The sequence below is a fragment of the Oryctolagus cuniculus genome, chromosome 4, assembly GCF_051225735.1.
Source record: "Oryctolagus cuniculus isolate XC-2025 breed Fujian yellow rabbit chromosome 4, ASM5122573v1, whole genome shotgun sequence".
Taxonomy (NCBI): Eukaryota; Metazoa; Chordata; class Mammalia; order Lagomorpha; family Leporidae; genus Oryctolagus; species Oryctolagus cuniculus.
Window position 1 is genome coordinate 112,793,441 of NC_142870.1, and position 18,118 is coordinate 112,811,558.

General features: G+C 40.0%; 1 protein-coding gene across 4 annotated transcripts in view; it reads left to right on the forward strand.

Annotated features, from left to right (window-relative positions):
• Positions 1-2,731: 2,731 nt before the first annotated feature.
• WDR49 (WD repeat domain 49) overlaps positions 2,732-18,118 on the forward strand; it is a 161,087-nt gene continuing 145,700 nt past the window's right edge. For 3 of the 4 annotated variants that reach the window (XM_051818753.3, XM_089331008.1, XM_089331007.1), the window contains exon 1: positions 2,732-3,399. In XM_051818753.3, coding sequence (XP_051674713.3) covers positions 3,223-3,399 — 177 coding nt within the window. In that variant the 5' untranslated portion in view covers positions 2,732-3,222. Of the gene's footprint in view, positions 3,400-16,541; positions 16,700-18,118 lie in introns of all 4 variants that reach the window. The other variant, XM_089331006.1, reaches the window with a different exon arrangement.

Here is an 18,118-nt window from a genome sequence, read left to right on the forward strand (position 1 = left end):
CATTCCCCAAGGAGTCTAGTATTGGCCTGGCCTGTGGCAGATTTTCATAAAATCAAATTTAATTTCATGGTAAGCAGGATGGTGGATTTCATCAGTCAACGGGCTACTTACAGATTTTTACAGAGCTGCAGCAATTTAACCCGAAAATGAACCAAACAGTTGCAAAGAAGATCAGAGCCATTTATGACTTTATGATAAAAAGTTGCTTCTAATGCCATACAATTCCAGAAAGAAACTGTGTCAATTGATTAACTTCCACCATAAATTGCTAGCTGCTCATTATATTTTCCGGTTTTGAGTAATGAAAACATTTAGAGCTGTATCTGTGGAAGCCAAATAGGTTAGGCAGCTTGATTTTCTGTGAATAATTAGAGAATTTTGCATCCTCAGCCAGTGGGATGCCTACCTTTCCTGGAGCAGATTCACAGAGTGTTTCTCCTATTTCCTCTTCTTTCCCTCATTAGTGTCTGTTACTACTAAGCTAAAATATCCAGAATACCACTACAAAATATTTTACAAGCATTTATGGGGCCTATCCAGCTGATCCATGCTATTATTAGCTTACTAACTAGGATGGCAAGGAGACACATTTTGTTCCCATGTTAAAAAAACATGGGTGGATTTATAATATTTGGACTTACAAAGTATTTTCTAATGTACAGGAAAGTCTAAGCCAGGGAAAGTGAATTTGTGGCTAAGATGTCTCCCTGTACCCTTGTGTGCCTGTGGCACAGATCTGTCACCTGTCACACTACTCGTTTCTGAGGCGCCTATCCATGACTTCAGAATCCTCCTCAACACAGCACCATACAGAGCAAATGTTGGAATTACCACAAAAGATGAATTAGATGGAAAATGGTTCTGACTAAATTGTAAAATGATCCCAAGGACTGGGGCAAACTGCTTTGGCATTTGACATCCGGTGGGCCTTTTGTAAGTGACTTTTTTGAATAAATGGCAGACAAATAATGGAAGCATGAAGTAAATTGTATTGTCTTTCTAACCCTGGTGCAGGAATGCCCACAGGATGCTTCCTTCTCTGTGCTGTAGGGAAGGCACTGTGTGTCACCATGCACCTGGCACATACCATCTTATAGAATGCTGGAGTTGGAAGAAACCTTACAGAATGCCTGGTGCCAGAGTTCCGGTGTACAGAGATGACGGTCAGCTACAAAGAGGGCGTTTATCTTCCGTGGAGGCTCTGAAGCCGTGAGCATGCTGCTCTATTCCAGATCTTACTGTGTGGCCCTGGGGGGTCTTCTTTGTCACTTTGGCAGTGAAATGTGGATCGTGATAATTAGTTGCTTTGCAGAGTTGTGAAGCTGTCTAAACAAGATAAGGAATATAAAGAATTAGTGTAGTGTCTAGAACAATGGAAAATACTCAAAGAGAAGTTGCCTTTTCTCCACTTTTTCATTATTATTAGCTGAACCAGTGTAATTTTGTAAGTAAATTTGCCATTAGTTTCATCACATTGTGTTATGCAGTGTTTCCCTTACCCCACATTTTTAATGAGTTGTTCTTAGAACCTTCTATATTTTATGTATGAGGGTACTTTAAAAAGTTCATAGGAAATGGATTTAGCATAAAATTACTTTGGTATAAAAAGTTTTGAAATCCATGCCTGTGAGGAGTCTTCAAAAACTCCTGAAAATTGCACATTCTAAAGCAACTATCATGGACTGCAAAATTTTTTGTACCAAAATAAATTTTTAAATTCCATTTTTCTATAAATTTTTGAAGTACCTCATGCCTAGAAATTTAAACAAAAAGAACTTACAGAATGGATTCTTATTTAAGTCAGAACACAATACTGTGTAGAAAACAGACAATTTCAGAAAGCTGTGCTCTTTTATTGGATATTGTTTCATAACATAAGCCATTCTTCAGAGAAAACACATTTATAAAAGTTTTCTTTAGGGGCTGGCACTATGGTGTAGTGGTTTAAGCTGCTGCTTGCACCTCTGGTATCCCACATGGGCAGCAATTCTAGTCTTGGCTGTTCCATTTCCAATCCAGCTCCCTGCTTATGGCCTGGGAGATCAGGGGAAACTGGCCTAAGTGCCTGGGCTCCTGCCACGCACATAGGAGACCAGGGTGGAGTTTTGGCTCTCCACTTTGTCCTGGCCCAGTCTTGGCTGTTGCTTCCATTCAGGGTGTGAATCAGTGAAGGGAAGACCTCTCTCTCTCTCTGTCTCCGTCTCTATCTCACTATCTCTCTCTAGCTCTAACTCTGCCTTTTAACTAACTAACTAACTAACTAACTAACTAAAGGTTTCAAAAATAATTCATGAAGTAGGTGGGCATTTTGCACGGTGATTATGCCACTGCTTTGCATCAGGTCTGTTCTCCATTTCAGCTACCTGCAGATGTGCACCCTGGGAGGCAGCGGGTGATGGCTGAAGAACTTGGGTCCCTGCTATCCATGTGGGAGACCCTACTGGAGTTCTTGAGCTCCTGGCTTTGGCCTGGTTCAGCCTCAGCTGTTGTGGGCATTAAAGGAATGAATCAGTGGATGAGAGATTTCTCTTTGTGTTTTAGATAAACGTAAATAAATGAATATAAAAAATATACAGGGTGAACTTAATTAAAAAAATGAGTGACCTGAATTTTCTTTAAAAAAAAAGTCAGCATTTACATTACATATTCAAACCTTCATTAGTTGGGGAGGAGGGAAAAGGAAAGTTTTGGTTGGCTTTCTGTTGGTTGCCTGGAAACAGAGACACCGAGAAGAGATGAAGCAAACAACTCCGTATTGCTGTGAAGGTGGCCTTCAGAGACAAGGCCAAAGTTGGGAAGACCCTTGCAGCTGCGCCTCCAGACAAGCACATGGAGCTGAAAACCACAGCATGTTAAAGGAAGCAGAGTAAGCCAAAGAGATTTTGAGAAGTTGCTTTTCTAATGCATTTGAAACAAAGATTAGGAGCTGCATTCTGGGCCAGTTGCTATAAACATTACACATTTTCAATCAAGCCGGCTTCAACAGTGTGGAAGGAGGGGGTGTTTTAAAACCCTTCAACTGTGGATTTTGAAAATATACTGTAGAATCAAGTGAGTGATGGCACTGAGGGTTTCCTTTTGTGCCTCAGCTTGAACATTTTTGCCTTCCAATTGCATCTCTTGAAAGGTTGGTGCTTTCATTCTGGAATTCTGTGGTTACGTTGGATTTCTTTTCAAAGGCACCTGTTGAAGGACAATAAAAGATATCAAAATAGTTGAAGGATGCAGAAAAAAGGGCAGGCCATTCTGAACTACCAGAATGATGTACTTGAGTTAAACACAAGGTCACAGCCTGGGCCAAGGAGCCCTGAGCGAATAGAAGGTGAAGACTACTGCACACGCCTGCTTGAAAACCAGCTCTGCGTGGGTGACTTTGTGAAAATACAGAGGGCCTTTGAGGTAAGTGGGAAGCTTACTGACTGGGGAGTTTGAATTGCTTATAAAGAAGAGTAGAATAAAACAGAAAGGGATTTTTTTCTTTAATTGTTTTACATATATAATCAATGGTTAAAGCAGGGAATTGAAAATAATTGGTCAGGCCTGCCTTTTATACTATGTACTTGGTACTTTATGCCTCAGTTCTTTGAGCCAATTATTTAGTGTGAAATTGCCACACTTGCATATCATTGCTATCAAGTATTGACTGTTTGTGTACAAAAATTTTTCTTAGAGATCAACACATCTTTGGGAAAGAAAAATGTAACAGTTGTGAGGAAAGATTTCTCAGTTATCTCCTCCTAATGACCTTCTTGCCATGTAATGTGGATGTGGAAATTGGAAAACACAAACACATGCATCCATTTGTTGAAAATTCTCCTTTGCCTCACCATGATGGCACAGCCCCTTCCAAATATGACTTTGACGTTCTTTTTTTTTTCTTTCTTTCTTTTTTTCTTTTTTTGACAGGCAGAGTGGACAGTGAGAGAGAGAGGCAGAGAGAAAGGTCTTCCTTTTGCCGTTGGTTCACCCTCCAATGGCCGCTGCGGCCAGCGCGCTGCTGCCGGCACACCGTGCTGATCCAATGGCAGGAGCCAGGTACTTATCCTGGTCTCCCATGGGGTGTAGGGCCCAAGCACTTGGGCCATCCTCCACTGCACTCCCGGGCCACAGCAGAGAGCTGGCCTGGAAGAGGGGCAACCGGGAAAGAATCCGGCGCCCTGACCAGGACTAGAACCTGGTGTGCTGGCGCCACTAGGTGGAGGATTAGCCTAGTGAGCCACGGCGCCAGCCTGTGACGTTCTTTTTGTCTCACTGGCCCAAGTGAGAGACCAGTGCCCAACTCTTTTTCATAGATCTTGGGGTATTGCCAATAAAAACAAGATTAGAGGTTCCAATTTTAATTCTACATGGAAAGTAAGCCAGAGTCAATTAATTTGGAATTCTGTAGCAGGCATAATGAACAGCATATAACAAAGTGATTTTTAAATTTCTAATGTAGATAGGAAGAAGTATTCTGGGATATGGAATTTGGGTTTACAGAAGCCTCCAGTCTCTCAACTTCATTGTGCTTGCTACAATATGATCTTAGGGATTCATACAGTCTTCCAAGAGTGCTAACAGTATCCATCTTAATTTGAAACAGCATATACTATTTTGAAATGCTATCTTGAAATTAACAAAGCATGATGAAATCTAATATTTATTGTGGCTAGAAATTGGCACAACTTTTACTCAGTAGCCATCCCTCCAAAAATGTTGCTGGCCACTGAAATCCCTTTGTTCCCTGTCTGTTTAACATGCTAGATTCCACTTGCATTGACAAATTAATGTCTCAATGGTGTCAACTATTTCATTGTAACGGAATCTATCATATTTAGTAGCAAAGACATGTCCTGTCCTATGCTTTTCTCATTTTTAATCTTCATGTGTGTGCTATTCATCTAACTCCACTTGTGTGAAAAAGTTCAGTGCTGCTCATGCCCAATGCCCCAAATGAATTTGGCATATTTTGATAGACATAGCAAGCATTTTGACAGCTTGAGGACATTCAGAAAAACCTAACAGCAGATTATGACAGCTTTTACTCTGGAATGAGCAGAAATGCAGCAGTTTTGTTCTGGTGCTAAGAGCACAAGGGATTTGGACGCTAGGCTCTATCAGGAGAGGCCACGTTATAAAACTGATGTGTGAGTGAAACTGCTCGAAGGCTGGGGCTGGGTATTCTTTTCAAACTACAGATTAATCTTTTTTTTTCTTAAATTATTTGTTTATTCTTGAGACAGCAATATGCACACAGGGAGAGAGAGAGGGAAAGAGAGAGCGAGAGCAAGAGCGAGAGCGAGAGAGAGAGAGTACTCCTATCTGTTATTCATATCCCAAATGCCCATCATGGCCAAGGCTGGGCCAGGTGAAAGCCAAGAACTGGGAACTCAATCAGGGTCTCCCGTGTGGGTGGCGAGAACCCAATTCTAAGAGCCATCATCCCTGACTCCCAGGGTGTGAGATTGCAATCAGGAGCTGGAGGTGGGAATCAATCCCAGGCATTCCTATGTGGAACGTAGGCATCCTAGCTGAAAGTTTTCCTTCCAGGCCAAATACCTGCCCCTATAGATTAATCTTTAATGAATGCAAATAAAACTTGAAAATTCAACCTCAAGTGGTTTGTTTGCCCTGTAAATATTTCAAAGCTTGGACCAGTTGGTTTGAAATTACCAGCTGGGAAAGTAGGTACTGCTGGACCCAAATGGAGAAGGGAACATGAGTCAAAGCTTGCATGAACATGGAAAAATCTATATTTTGTTAAAAAGCATTGAGCTTGGGAGGTGTGATTTCAAGAAAAAATGAACCATATTTTCTTTAGCACTCTCACTAGACATAGGCTGGAATAATCCAATGCAAATGTCGAGGCAGTACTGAAAGGCCTTGGGCCAACATGATTTCCAAACACAGCATGGATGTGGAGAGAAGACAATGCACTAGATGATTTCAGCGGAATCTAGTCCATCTGTTCCAAGCATCATGCCCACAGGCCCCAGGTGTAGATTTCTGTAAAAGGAAGCACTGTTCTCAGCAGCTGTCCTGAAACTCAGAATTCTAAAGGCAGTGATTATGTCGTCCAGTCACTTAAGATACGCTGTTACCAATAACAAGACTCTAGCAACAGATTTCTTACCTCCTGCATTGCTTGTTTGCTTTTTCATTTAAATACACAGACTGCTTGTTTGGGGCTGAATAGAGTTGTTAGGTATTAAATGAAATTCATATCCTTAAGCAGCAGTAATAATACAAATGAAAAACAGGAAGTTGGGACTTAGAATTGTGCAGGGAATATTTTACATATATTGCCCATGAAATAATATGTATTATATTAGCAGCAACATTTAGGAATGAAGCAAGTAATGCTTATGTTCCTTGTACAATGTTAAAAAGAAGTCAGAATCACTTAGGATTTAAGAGCCAAAAATCAGACTTCCTGGGTTTGAATTCCAGCCTTGGCACTTAAAAGGTTACTTTTCCAAATTACCGCACCTTCCACTTTCCTTTATTTCTAACATAGAAATTCAGTTGCCTTTAGTTCTAATATAGAGGTAATAAGGTTTTTTGAGGATTAAATGAGGTCTTATCAGGAAAGCACTTTAAAGAGTGCTTGCTGTACAGAGTAAGTACTCCATTAACATTGAATATTATTCAATGAGTGGAAGTTGAACTACATAACTCCTAACATTGCGTTCATTCTCATTTATATAGTTCCTAAAGGAAATGAAACTTCCAGTGACCCATGCTATCATTTTCCTGGGTTCCTTTCCCTTGTGGCAGGAAGTGTTGGCTACAAGGGTTTCCAAGGCATCACTTAACATGGGAGAGTAAAAAGGCATAACCCCTCCATCTCCAACTTCTCATTTTATTAGCAGGCAAAAGATTCTAATCTATATCTTGCTCCTCTTCTTTGGAATGAAGAAGTTATGTGGGTAGAAGTACTAGAAAAGTAACTGCAGATTTCATTTCCTTTCAAGTGATGGTGTCAAAAAGTCATCCATCAGCCTGAAGAGAGTGAGACTTGTATTATTCATAGAATTGTAAAATGGTGTTACTCAGAATGCTGAGAGAAATGAGGTTTCTGGGTATTTATATTATTTTGATGTGAACCTTATTTTATTTTTTCTTAGAAGCTTCAAAAGACAACTCTTATGACTGGCTATGGTCGCTGATTTTATGTGTGAGAAGTAAAATGGAAAATGGAATTTGGGGAGACCTCTACTGGGGCTTGATATGTATGAGTTTCTTCTGACTCTGGCTATGTAAGCGTCTGAGTATTTTTTTTTTTTTGTCTTCTTTATTATTGATTTCTGAGTGTCAAGACAGTCTGCCTTAGATCCTGATGCTCTGCTGTTGGCCTTATCTAGGGCCATAGTTTGCCCTATACCTGCCAGAGTCTGGATTGGGTTCTGAGCTCCTCTGTACCATCTCCTGGCACATCAGTTCTGACCCAGGTTGTAGACCAAGAGCCAGAGGCTGACCCTTTATTCTCTGCTCTATGTTCCCATTTACCCAAGTCCTGTTCAATCTTTAGCTTTAACTATGGATAGAAAAAAAATCACCTAAAACCACATTTAAAAGAGGAGGTGGTTATGCTCAAAGTAGGAAGGGCTAATAGTTCAGCCCGAGAGAGGTATGGTAAACACCCTAGTAGGAAGTTTCCAGAGACTGTACAGTGAGAATACTGGGAACAAGGCTGTCTTGGGGGGCAGTGAATGGACCCCAAACACAATGCTCTTGGGTTAACTTCATCTCAAAGATAACCAGAGAAGTTCAGGAGACCATTTTGCAAGTTTTAAAATTGTGACTGTGGAGTAATAACATAATCACATTTGAAAAACTCATGCTATCATTGTTATTTTTGTAATGTCCAAAGGCGCCTGTAGATATATTCTGTAGTAGGGTGTACAGAGCATACTCCTTTACTTCAATAGGATGAAGCTAAGCATTCTGATTCCCCTTCAGGCAGGCTGGGCTCCAAGGGACACAGAAAGTGAGATTTAGCCCTTTCCTGCCTTTCCATGATCTGCCCTTCTTTCTAAAGTTATTTCTCCTGATGCTGCAGATTCAGTCATCTCTAGATCTTTCTGTTGCCCTTCAACTTTAATATTAAGATACTCAAGTGAACAGGCCTTACTAGATGTGTCTCATGTTCCATATTCTCATTTCTTCTTTGCTTTCTGCCCTCAGAATCACTATCTCAAATACATGAGTGAAATCACTCATTTTTGTTTCACTCCCTTTCTTCAGAAACTAGATTTTGTTTGTCTCTGATAAAATATGAGATGGTTCATGAAGATCATTTAAAATTTTTTCCTTAGGTAAAACTAATAGTTAGAATAGAAAATTGGGTATCATTTATCCAATAAGTTTCCAAACTAGAAGCTATTTTTATTGGTTTGCAAACTGTGTAAAATACAGTCATGTGCCACACACGGAAGGCAATACATTCTAAGAAATAAACATGTCTATGAGGTGATTTTGACACTGTGGGAACATTAGAGAGGGTAATTGCAGACACTTAGATGGCTACATCACTAGGCAATATGATTTATGGGACCACCTTCATATACACAGTCTGTTATTGACTGAAATGTCATGTGGTGTATGACTATGTTATAGCTCAAACATGATTGAGATTTGCTTCTTGTTCATGTAGAATAGAAGCAGATATTTTTAATTGGTTAGCAGCTCCAATTAGGGATTCAGGTCCCCAGACTTCTATCTTTTGTGTTCCAAGCTTGCCACACATGAATCAGGGCAAGAGTGTGAAGGAGCACATGGGGAAAGTTTTTGTTGGCCAAGCTCAAATCAAATTGACTAGAATTCAGCCATACAACCCCTTCTCTCCTAATGAAAAAATTTCCATCTCTCCTAATGAACCAGCATGCTTTGCTTTGTAAATTAAGAAGGGACATGGGCCTAATTGTGTTTTGCCTTAGCTGCCAGGAAGTTCAAAGCGAAATCTAGTGCTCAATTGATACAATGACTCTTAACTTAGAGTTTTTGTAATAATTATGTAATATTTTCATTATGTGATTCTTTATTTTACTTCACTTTAATAGCCCTACTGCCTATGAATTGTCTGTTGTAATTGAACTCAAACTTTCTAGAAATCAATCAGTGGAGGTAGAATAAAAATTTAATGCCTTTCAAATGTGGTAAGATGTTATAAAGCACTTTTGTAGGCATGATGTATTTGATCTTCTCACCAGCTTGAGTTGTAGGCAGGGCAGACATTTCTATTCCCCTATAAACACATAAGAAGATAATGACTCGAACATATTTAATTGAATTCTCCTTGGGGCAGGGTAAGGACTCTGAGGGAGACTATCAACTTTCCAGCCCATCACGTGGTGTTAACTCATACCAGCCACAAGGCAACTTTGTTTCAGGATGTTGCTCTAAGGAATAGGAACCCAACAGGATGAAGACATCACTGACAACACAGGTCTATTCAGTGAAGTTAATAGCACATAGGCTCAATGCATTGCTGACTTGGAGTTATCGCACAATCTGTCAATAACCAAAACTCTTATGAGAAAAATCAAGAAACAAGGTGTTGAAGAATACAAAGAAATGAAGAGAATCTCATTGCTTTTTTATAATATGATTTTTCCCTTTCTAATAGCAGAGTAATGGAGAAATGTGAGAAAGTAAACAAAGTTCAATTTACAACTCTATTATGCAACACAGAGTACATTGAGTAGACCTGGCCAGTTCATCAACTGCTGAACAAAGGCAGCAGTCAGGGCTTTTCTTACTCTAGCCTCTTTGGTGGACTGAAAATATCTACTCTTCATGGCAGCAGAAAATCGGTGAAGTTGTACAGATCCCCCTTCTTAGCATCAAGGTGGTGGTATGAAGACAAATTCAATACCACTGTAGCAGGCACACTTGAAAAAAGCAGAGAATTCTTTGCTGGACTTGTCTATAGCAAGGCTAGTGTGACAACCTGATATAAGGTGTGTTGAAGGAATTATAGAAAGATGGATACACACATGGAAGGTGAAGGAGTAGGAAAAATGGTGTTCTTGGTAGTTATGAGCAGAGAATGAACACTGTCATCACCAAAACTCAAGGAAGGGGAAGTTGCGTGTCAGCACAAATGAAAAATTTGTCTTCTTGAATGCTGCCACCTTTGTATTGAATTTTGTGATAAGATGTACTAGCTTCACATTTTTTCCAATTTCTCTTTGTGCTTTTGTGACAGACATTTACAAAAATTAATCTGGATCAGGGGTTGGGGTTGGGGTACAGCATATTGAGTGATGCCAGCATCCTATATTGGAATGTTGCCTCTGATCCAGTTTCCTGCTGATGCACTTGGGAAGGTGGTGGACGATGGCTCAAGTGCTTGGAACCCTGACACCCATGTGGGAGTCCAGGATGGAGTTCCTGGATTCTGGTGTCAGTCTGGTACAGGCCTGGTTGTTGTGACCATTTGGGAAGTGACTAGTGGGTGGAAGATTCTCTCTCTCTCTTTCTCTCTCTCTCCCTCGTTCTCTCTTTTCCCCTCTGTTCTTCTGCCTTTAAAACAAGCAAACAAACAAAGCAATCTTTGAAAAAGTGATCTGGATCAGAGAGGTTGATGAAGAGAACTGGAGCTTTTGACCAGGACCAGAGCATGGGGTCCATCCAAGAAGAAGCTTGAAAAAGAGGGAGAAGAAGCTTACAAAAGAGGGAGAAAGAGGAGAAAGAAAGCAGAGACGTCTATTGCTATCCACTTGTAATACATCAACTTAGCTAGACCTGTAGGCTCCTTTTGCAAATTCCCTGAGAATTAAATAAGAGCTGTGATCTGTGCTTGTTGACCTCATATTGTTGACATTATATCAGGTTTCAGTATCAATGATGCCACAAGATGCCACCAACTCTGTTGCTAGAAACAGGAAACCTCCAAACTGTTCCCAAGGCTATGCCTCATGACTGCTTGGGCACAAACCCCTGTGAGTCTTCTCCATACTCATCATGTCTCCATGCCATTTTATGGATATGGCTCTAATGAAATCTCCATTCTCACTCTATGGTCACCAACACTCACTGCTCATGTTCACTGTGTGTGTACCTCCTCTTCTAATTTTCTCAAACACCTGAGGTCAGGCTGTTTTAGTCTTAACACGGATCTGCACTTTCCAATATGCTGGTCATTGGCTCCTTGTGGTTACTTAACTAAATAATAAGAAAAAGGAATTTAATAAAATTTAACGGTCCAGTTCATTTCAAGTACCAGACATATTTCAAATACGTGGTGGCCACATGTAGCTACCATATTGGACTGCAGACAGCATGTACCATTTCCGTTGCTGCCGAGAGTTCTACTGGACAATGCTGCTTTAGACCCTTGCTACTCATGGTTTCTTACCAATTCGTAATCTGCTTCTTCAGTTCTGGCCATATTTACATGGCCAAGGGTCTGCGCTCAGCTCCTCAGTTCCTATGGAAATGCACCAAACTGTTGAAGCCTTAAAGCCTGGAGGGAGGCCAAAGTGATTCTTGGTCCTAGAGAAGGCTCAAAACCTTTCCTTTCACTCTACTATAAGATTCATATTTCCACATTCTTTTTTTAGGATTGTGAAGAATGGGAACATACATTCCTTTCAGAGGAATCTTTTCCTCCCAATCTAATTCTCAAACGCCCTCTCAATGCACACACAATTGGATTTATGGGTCCAACAAGCCAGTCAGAAGATTATCCAACACTGGAGCATTACCCAAAGTGTTGAGTTGCATGCTCATATTTCTTTTACTTGAACAATTTCTTGTTTTAGGGCCCTCTAGCTGCCAGCACCTCAATGTAGAATATTTCTCCCCTTAACAATTCCTGGCTACTTCACATGTAAATACCATTGCTTCAGGAAAGTCTTCTGTCCGCACCCAGGCTGGATTAGCATCTTGCCAGGGCCCTGTTTTCTCATAGCTTTCTGTAGGTTCCTTTTGTTGCTTCATCACAGACACTCTGATTAAGTACAATGTTATTCTTTGTTTAAGGCCAAGAAGGAGGGTTAGGCCATGTGTGAGAGAGAAGTCGGTGTGAGAGGGCCTCAGCATAGGTCCTGGAGGGCAAAGATCATGGGTGCAAATGAGAGGAGCCATACACAGGAGGGAGCAGAGTACCTAACTCTGTCTTAAATAAATAAAGTAAATCTTAAAAAAAAAAAAGGAAAATCCAATGAGACATTCTTGGACACTACACTTCCACAACTAACTACCCTTTTAATTTTTATTAATTATTTTTAAATTATTATAATCGTATTAAATTTATTTAACAAATTTAATTAGTATAATTAATTATAACTTTTGATTAATTTTTATTTATTAAAAAGGCAAGAGTTACAGAGAGAGGGACACACACACACACACACACACACACAGATCTTCTATCTGTTGGTTCACTCCACAAATTGCTGCAATGGCCAGCACTAGGCCAGGCCCAAGCCGGTAGCCTGGAGTTTCATCTGGGTCTCCCACATGGGTGTCAGGGGCCCAAGGATTTGGGCCATCTTCCGCTGCTTTTGCAGGTACATTAGCAAGGAGCTGGATCAGATGTGGAGCGGCTGTGACATGAACTCTTGCTCACCTGGGATGCTGGTGTTGCAGACAACAGCTTAATCTGCTGTGCCACAACACTGACCCCCACAAATAACTCCTTTTTTTTTTTTTTGACAGGCAGAGTGGACAGTGAGAGAGAGAGACAGAGAGAATGGTCTTCCTTTTCTGTTGGTTCACCCCACAATGGCTGCTGCAGCCTGTGCACTGCGGCCAGCGCACCGTGCTGATCGAAGCAAGGAGCCAGGTGCTTCTCCTGGTCTCCCATGTGGGTGCAGGGTCCAAGGACTTGGGCCATCCTCCACTGCACTCCCGGGCCACAGCAGAGAGCTAGCCTGGAAGAGGAGCAACCGGGACAGAATCCGGTGCCCCAACCGGAACTAGAACCCGGGTGCCAGCGCCACAGGCGGAGGATTAGCCTAGTGAGCCGTGGCACCAACCCAGTAACTCCTCTTAATATTGCGCCTTTCTAATGTATTTTTGTGCATTTCTATCCATATATGCATATGTACATATCATTTGTAGATTTATTTTACATATAACACACTTGCATATATTATGATATTTTAAAAATTAAAGGGGCTCTGTGCTGTGGCATAGTGGGTAAAGCCACCACCTGCAGTGCCATCATCCCATAAGGGCACCAGTTTGAGTCCCAGCTGCTCCACTTCCGATCCAGCTTTCTGTTATGGCCTGCGAAAGCAGTAGAAGATGGCCCAAGTCTTCAGGCCCCTGCATCCACATGGGAAGACCCAGAGGAAGCTCCTGACTCCTGGCTTTCGATTGGCTCAGCTCCGGCCATTGCAGCCAATTAGAGAAGTGAACCAGTGGATGAAGACCTTTTTCTCTTTGCCTCCTTCTCTTTCTGTGTAGCTCTGACTTTCGAATAAATAAAGAAATCTTAAAAAAAAAAAAAAAAGGAATTCAAGGAAACAACTGCTAATCATGTGGAAAGGTATTTACTATGAATTTGACTTCAGGCTTTTATCAAGAAAAATGTCCTTTTTTAATTAACAGATTGATTGTCAGATTACAAAAAATAAATAACATCCCCTATCAGCAAAATATCAACAAAGAGGCACTAATACTAACACTGTTAAAATGGCATTGTTTTGACTTTACAAGTTGACACTCCTGTTTATGGCATCAGTAATCTCCCTATGCACCAGTCATGAGTTTCCAAGGCTATGGAAGCCCCTTGAGTTCTCCGCCTCTTATCTTGTTTAGACAAGGTCATAATCAAAGTGGAGGTTCTCTCCTCCCTTCAGAGAAAGGTACCTCCTTCTTTGAAGACCTGTTCTTTCCACTGGGATCTCACTCACAGAGATCTTTCATTTAGGTTGTTTTTTTTTTTTTTTTTTTTTTTTTTTTTTTTTTTTCCCAGAGTGTCTTGGCTTTCCATGCCTGAAATACTCTCATGGGCTTTTCAGCCAGATCGGAATGCCTAACTCCTCATGTAGGATCTCTGTCCTTAATGTGCTGTACATTGAGACTTAATGCTATAACGAGTACTCAAACAGTATATTTCACTTTGTGTTTCTATGGGGGTGCAAACTGTTGAAAACTTTACTTAATGTATACTAAACTGATCTTCTGTAAAAAAAAAAAAAAAGAAATTATCAATTCCCAACTTGACTCTCACTGGGATTAAACATGACAATAGGTCTGATCTGATTTCATCATCAGTTAAAAAATCATGTATTATTTTTCACTTTATGTTTCTGTGTGGGAACAAACTGTTGAAATCTTTACTTAATGTATGCTAAACTGATCTTCTGTATATAAAGAGAATCGAAAATGAATCCTCATGTGAATGGAAGGGGAGAGGGAGTGAGAAAGGGGAGGGTTGCGGGTGGGAGGGACGTTATGGGGGGGGGAAGCCATTGTAATCCATAAGCCGTACTTTGGAAATTTATATTCATTAAATAAAAGTTAAAAAAAATGGCATTGTTTTTCAGAAGGCAATATGCTAACATGTATCAAGTATAAATTGTATCACATGCATACTTTTTAAAAGGTTTCTTTATTTTCATCTACTTGAAAGGCAGAGAGTGAGAGAGAGAGAGAAATCTTCTGTCTTCAGGTTTACTCCCCAAATGCCTGCAACAGCTAGCCAGGGCTGGGCCATGCCAAAGCCAGGAAACTGAATCTCCATCTGCATCTCCCGCATGTGTGACAGGGGTCCAAGCACTTGAGTAATACTCTACTGCCTTCCTAGGCACATTAGTAAGAAGTTAAATTGGAAGTGGAGGTGCTGGGACTGGAACCGGCTCTCTGATATGGGATGTGGGCATCCCAGATGGTGCTGTAAACTACTTCATCATGTGTATACTTTTCAAGCAGGCAATTATAATTCTACAAGCTGCCCTAAATAAAATATATTTGCAGAAAAAAATACACACACAGGATATTATTGTAATATTTGTGTGTACACAGTAATATTTACCACAACCTGAGCTTTTACCAATAGATGAATGGATGAATAAATTGTGGTATTTTGTTTCTTCTCAACTATTAAAAATAGTAATGCAGACTTGTATAAGATTGGCAAGATTTGTTGTTCAGTGTAAATAAGAATCACAAAATACTGCATAATCATATCCTAAAATAATAACTACATGTATTTGTGTGGGTATAGAGATTTTACTTATTGAAAAATAGAACTGTACTTGTGTGGGGCCAAGTTATACAAATGGTTTGTGGCTATCTTTTCAATACTATAATTTAATACGAAGATAAAAACTATTAAAATGTCAGTATATTTTAATAACCTAATGACTCTGTGATATACTACATGTTTCTAAATGTGTTCTAACAGTTCTGAATTTAAAAGAAATACTTTGTATAAATACTTTGTCTTTGGACTAACTACTGTTTCTCCACCAACTTCCTTCTATTGACTTTTAGCATTAAGAGGAAGTTTATAGAGTTACTGTGCTACCTTCATTTACAGGTAAGGAAAGAACATTCCAAATGAAGGGGTTTATCTTTTTCCTTTTGATTTGTTGGCAGAGACAGAACATCACCCAGTGTGGTCTGAAAACCAGTTTGGGTCTCTTTTCTCTTAGTGGGCAACTCTAAACTCTATTCCAACTTATTTCTGATATCCCAAGGCTATTTTACACATTTTTCTATAATTTTGGCCATTATTCACTACTTTGACTTCCTGCCTAAACTTGTTATTTTCAGTAAAACAGATGAACATCACTTCTACAGTACAGAAGAGAATATTTATGCCATATTCATTTACTCATTCACCCAACAGATATGTGTTGAATGCCTACCCTGTAGCAGTTGACAGCTGTTTAGACTCAGGCCTCCTGTCGTTACGAGGTGTACCTCCTGGCTTCAGCCTGGCCAGCCCTGGCCAAGGCAGCCATCTGGGCAGTGAACCAGCAGATGAAAGATTCTCTCTCTCTCTCTCCCTTACCCTCTGCCTCTCCTTTTCTGTAACTCTGATTTTCAAATAAATAAATAAATAAATTTTTAAAGAAGTACAAATGTATTTTTTAAAAAAGAGGGAGTATACCAAAGTAAACTCAGTTACTCTGTAGTTGCTCAGTGCTTAGAGAGGAAAATGGAGGGCATAGTGTCTCACACCAGGGAGGTATGTGGTAGGATTTCCGCAGGACATAATTTATAGGCTGCCATCTGAGAACAGAACATCTCTTGAACAGGTGAATGGGGTTGGGGGAAGTTGTTTTTTACTCTCTAGTTCTATGAAGTCTGCTGCTTTAGATTCCACATTTTCGAAGAGTTCCTACCAGTTGTTTAGAACATCCCATAATGTGGGCTTTGTTATTCTTTCTTCACTTAATTAGATTCAGCTTCACCATTTTGGCAAGGACAGTAAGAAATGTTACATCTACATCTTGTGTGTTTTGGGAATCACATCATGTCAATTTGTCCCGTCATTGTGTTGTGGAAGTGTTGAGGAATTGAAAATGCTAGATGCTGGGCCTGTTTTTGCCAGCAGTGAACTGTGTGACCTCTCAGGAGCCTTTTTATCTCTTCAGGCCTCAGTTTCTTCATAAAGGAAGAACCCTTCATTTGCTGTGGATTCTCTAAACTTTCTTCTCATTCCGACATGCCATTACTTTATGATCCCATGGATGCATGAAATTCTTCGCTTCAATCATATGGTTTCCAAAAAGGAACAGAAATTATTTTCAAAGTATGTATTTATTCTGCTATAGTGAGACTTCCAAAGGAAATCAGTGAGATGGTCAGTTGGCTACATCACTCCACAGCTCAGACTTATCCCCCAAGTCTCTAGCTGAGGCAAAATCAGATGATAGTGAGCAACATCGCTTTAGATCTGTAGCAGAAAATTGAGTAGTCCATTGATTTGGAGAAAAATAATAAGAACAATTACAGCTCTCAAGGATTAGGATTATCTTTATTTAAACGAGAGAGATTTACTGATCTCCCACTCCCACGCCAGCAGCTCCAATTTGCTTCTAATCCACTAGCTGGATAGGAAGGCTTGTTAATTTGGGAGAGCTCGGTTTTAAACCTTCAGTTCAATACAGGGATTTCAAGGACCATATGTCTGTTAGTCACAAAACTTTAACTGCATTTGAATGACTGAGCTCTTGAAAGGCTGGTATCTCAATGTAAATGAAAATTAAAACCAACTAAAAACCATTGAAGCAGTTTTTAAAAACAGCAGTATGAACCTTGGCTAGCAGACGAGTTTCTCCTGTCCTGATGCCCCCCCGTCTCTCAGGAACGCGCCCTGGTAGGTGAAAATTGCAGGGAATGACATAAATGGATGCATCTGCTTTGAAATCACATATCTAATCTTCCACTTCAGAAGATGTTCACAGGGTTTGACAGCAAACCCTGATACATATTCATAACCAATACACTTTATAACCAAGGGAAATTGAGGCAAGTACAAGAGAATGAAGCATAAGAAAGCAGCATGTTAATTTTAAATTTAATTATAGAGACGGAGGAAAGTATGCATTTTGATAATGTATACTCATTCAGCCGTCATGGAACATTAGTCCAAAATCATGCCAAATGTCTGACAAAGGAAATATTAATTTTGGTGGAGTAGTTGATAAAACTTGCAGGTTCTGGAGAAAACAGGCTTCTGAGATTCTATTATAAATTGTTCTTCATATAGACAAAAAGACACATTGCAGAATTCTAATGATCTAGTGTAAAAGTACAAAACTTGCAAACTGAGAAGGGGTTTTCTGATTCATATAAGATTTCTGTTTAATATTAGGGATAAAATAGTGTGTTGCTTGTGATCTTATTACTTTGGTAACCTAGAATTGTGTGTTACTGATTATGACTGGCATACCTAGGCTCTGCCCTGAAATGTAGGTCTTGAAGAGCATTGACCTTGGCTGTCTTGTTCAACGTTAGTGCTGAATGCTTAGAACAGTGTTTAACATGGAACAGGAACTTTAAAGTAGTTGTTGAGTGAATGGCTACCCTATACTGCCTTGAATGGGATACATGCACATTACAAGGCACACTTATTAATTAAATCAATGAATGCACAGATAGATGGAAATATTTCTCCAAGTAGCTTACAAATTACTAATTAAATTTGTTTTCACAATTAGGAAGCATC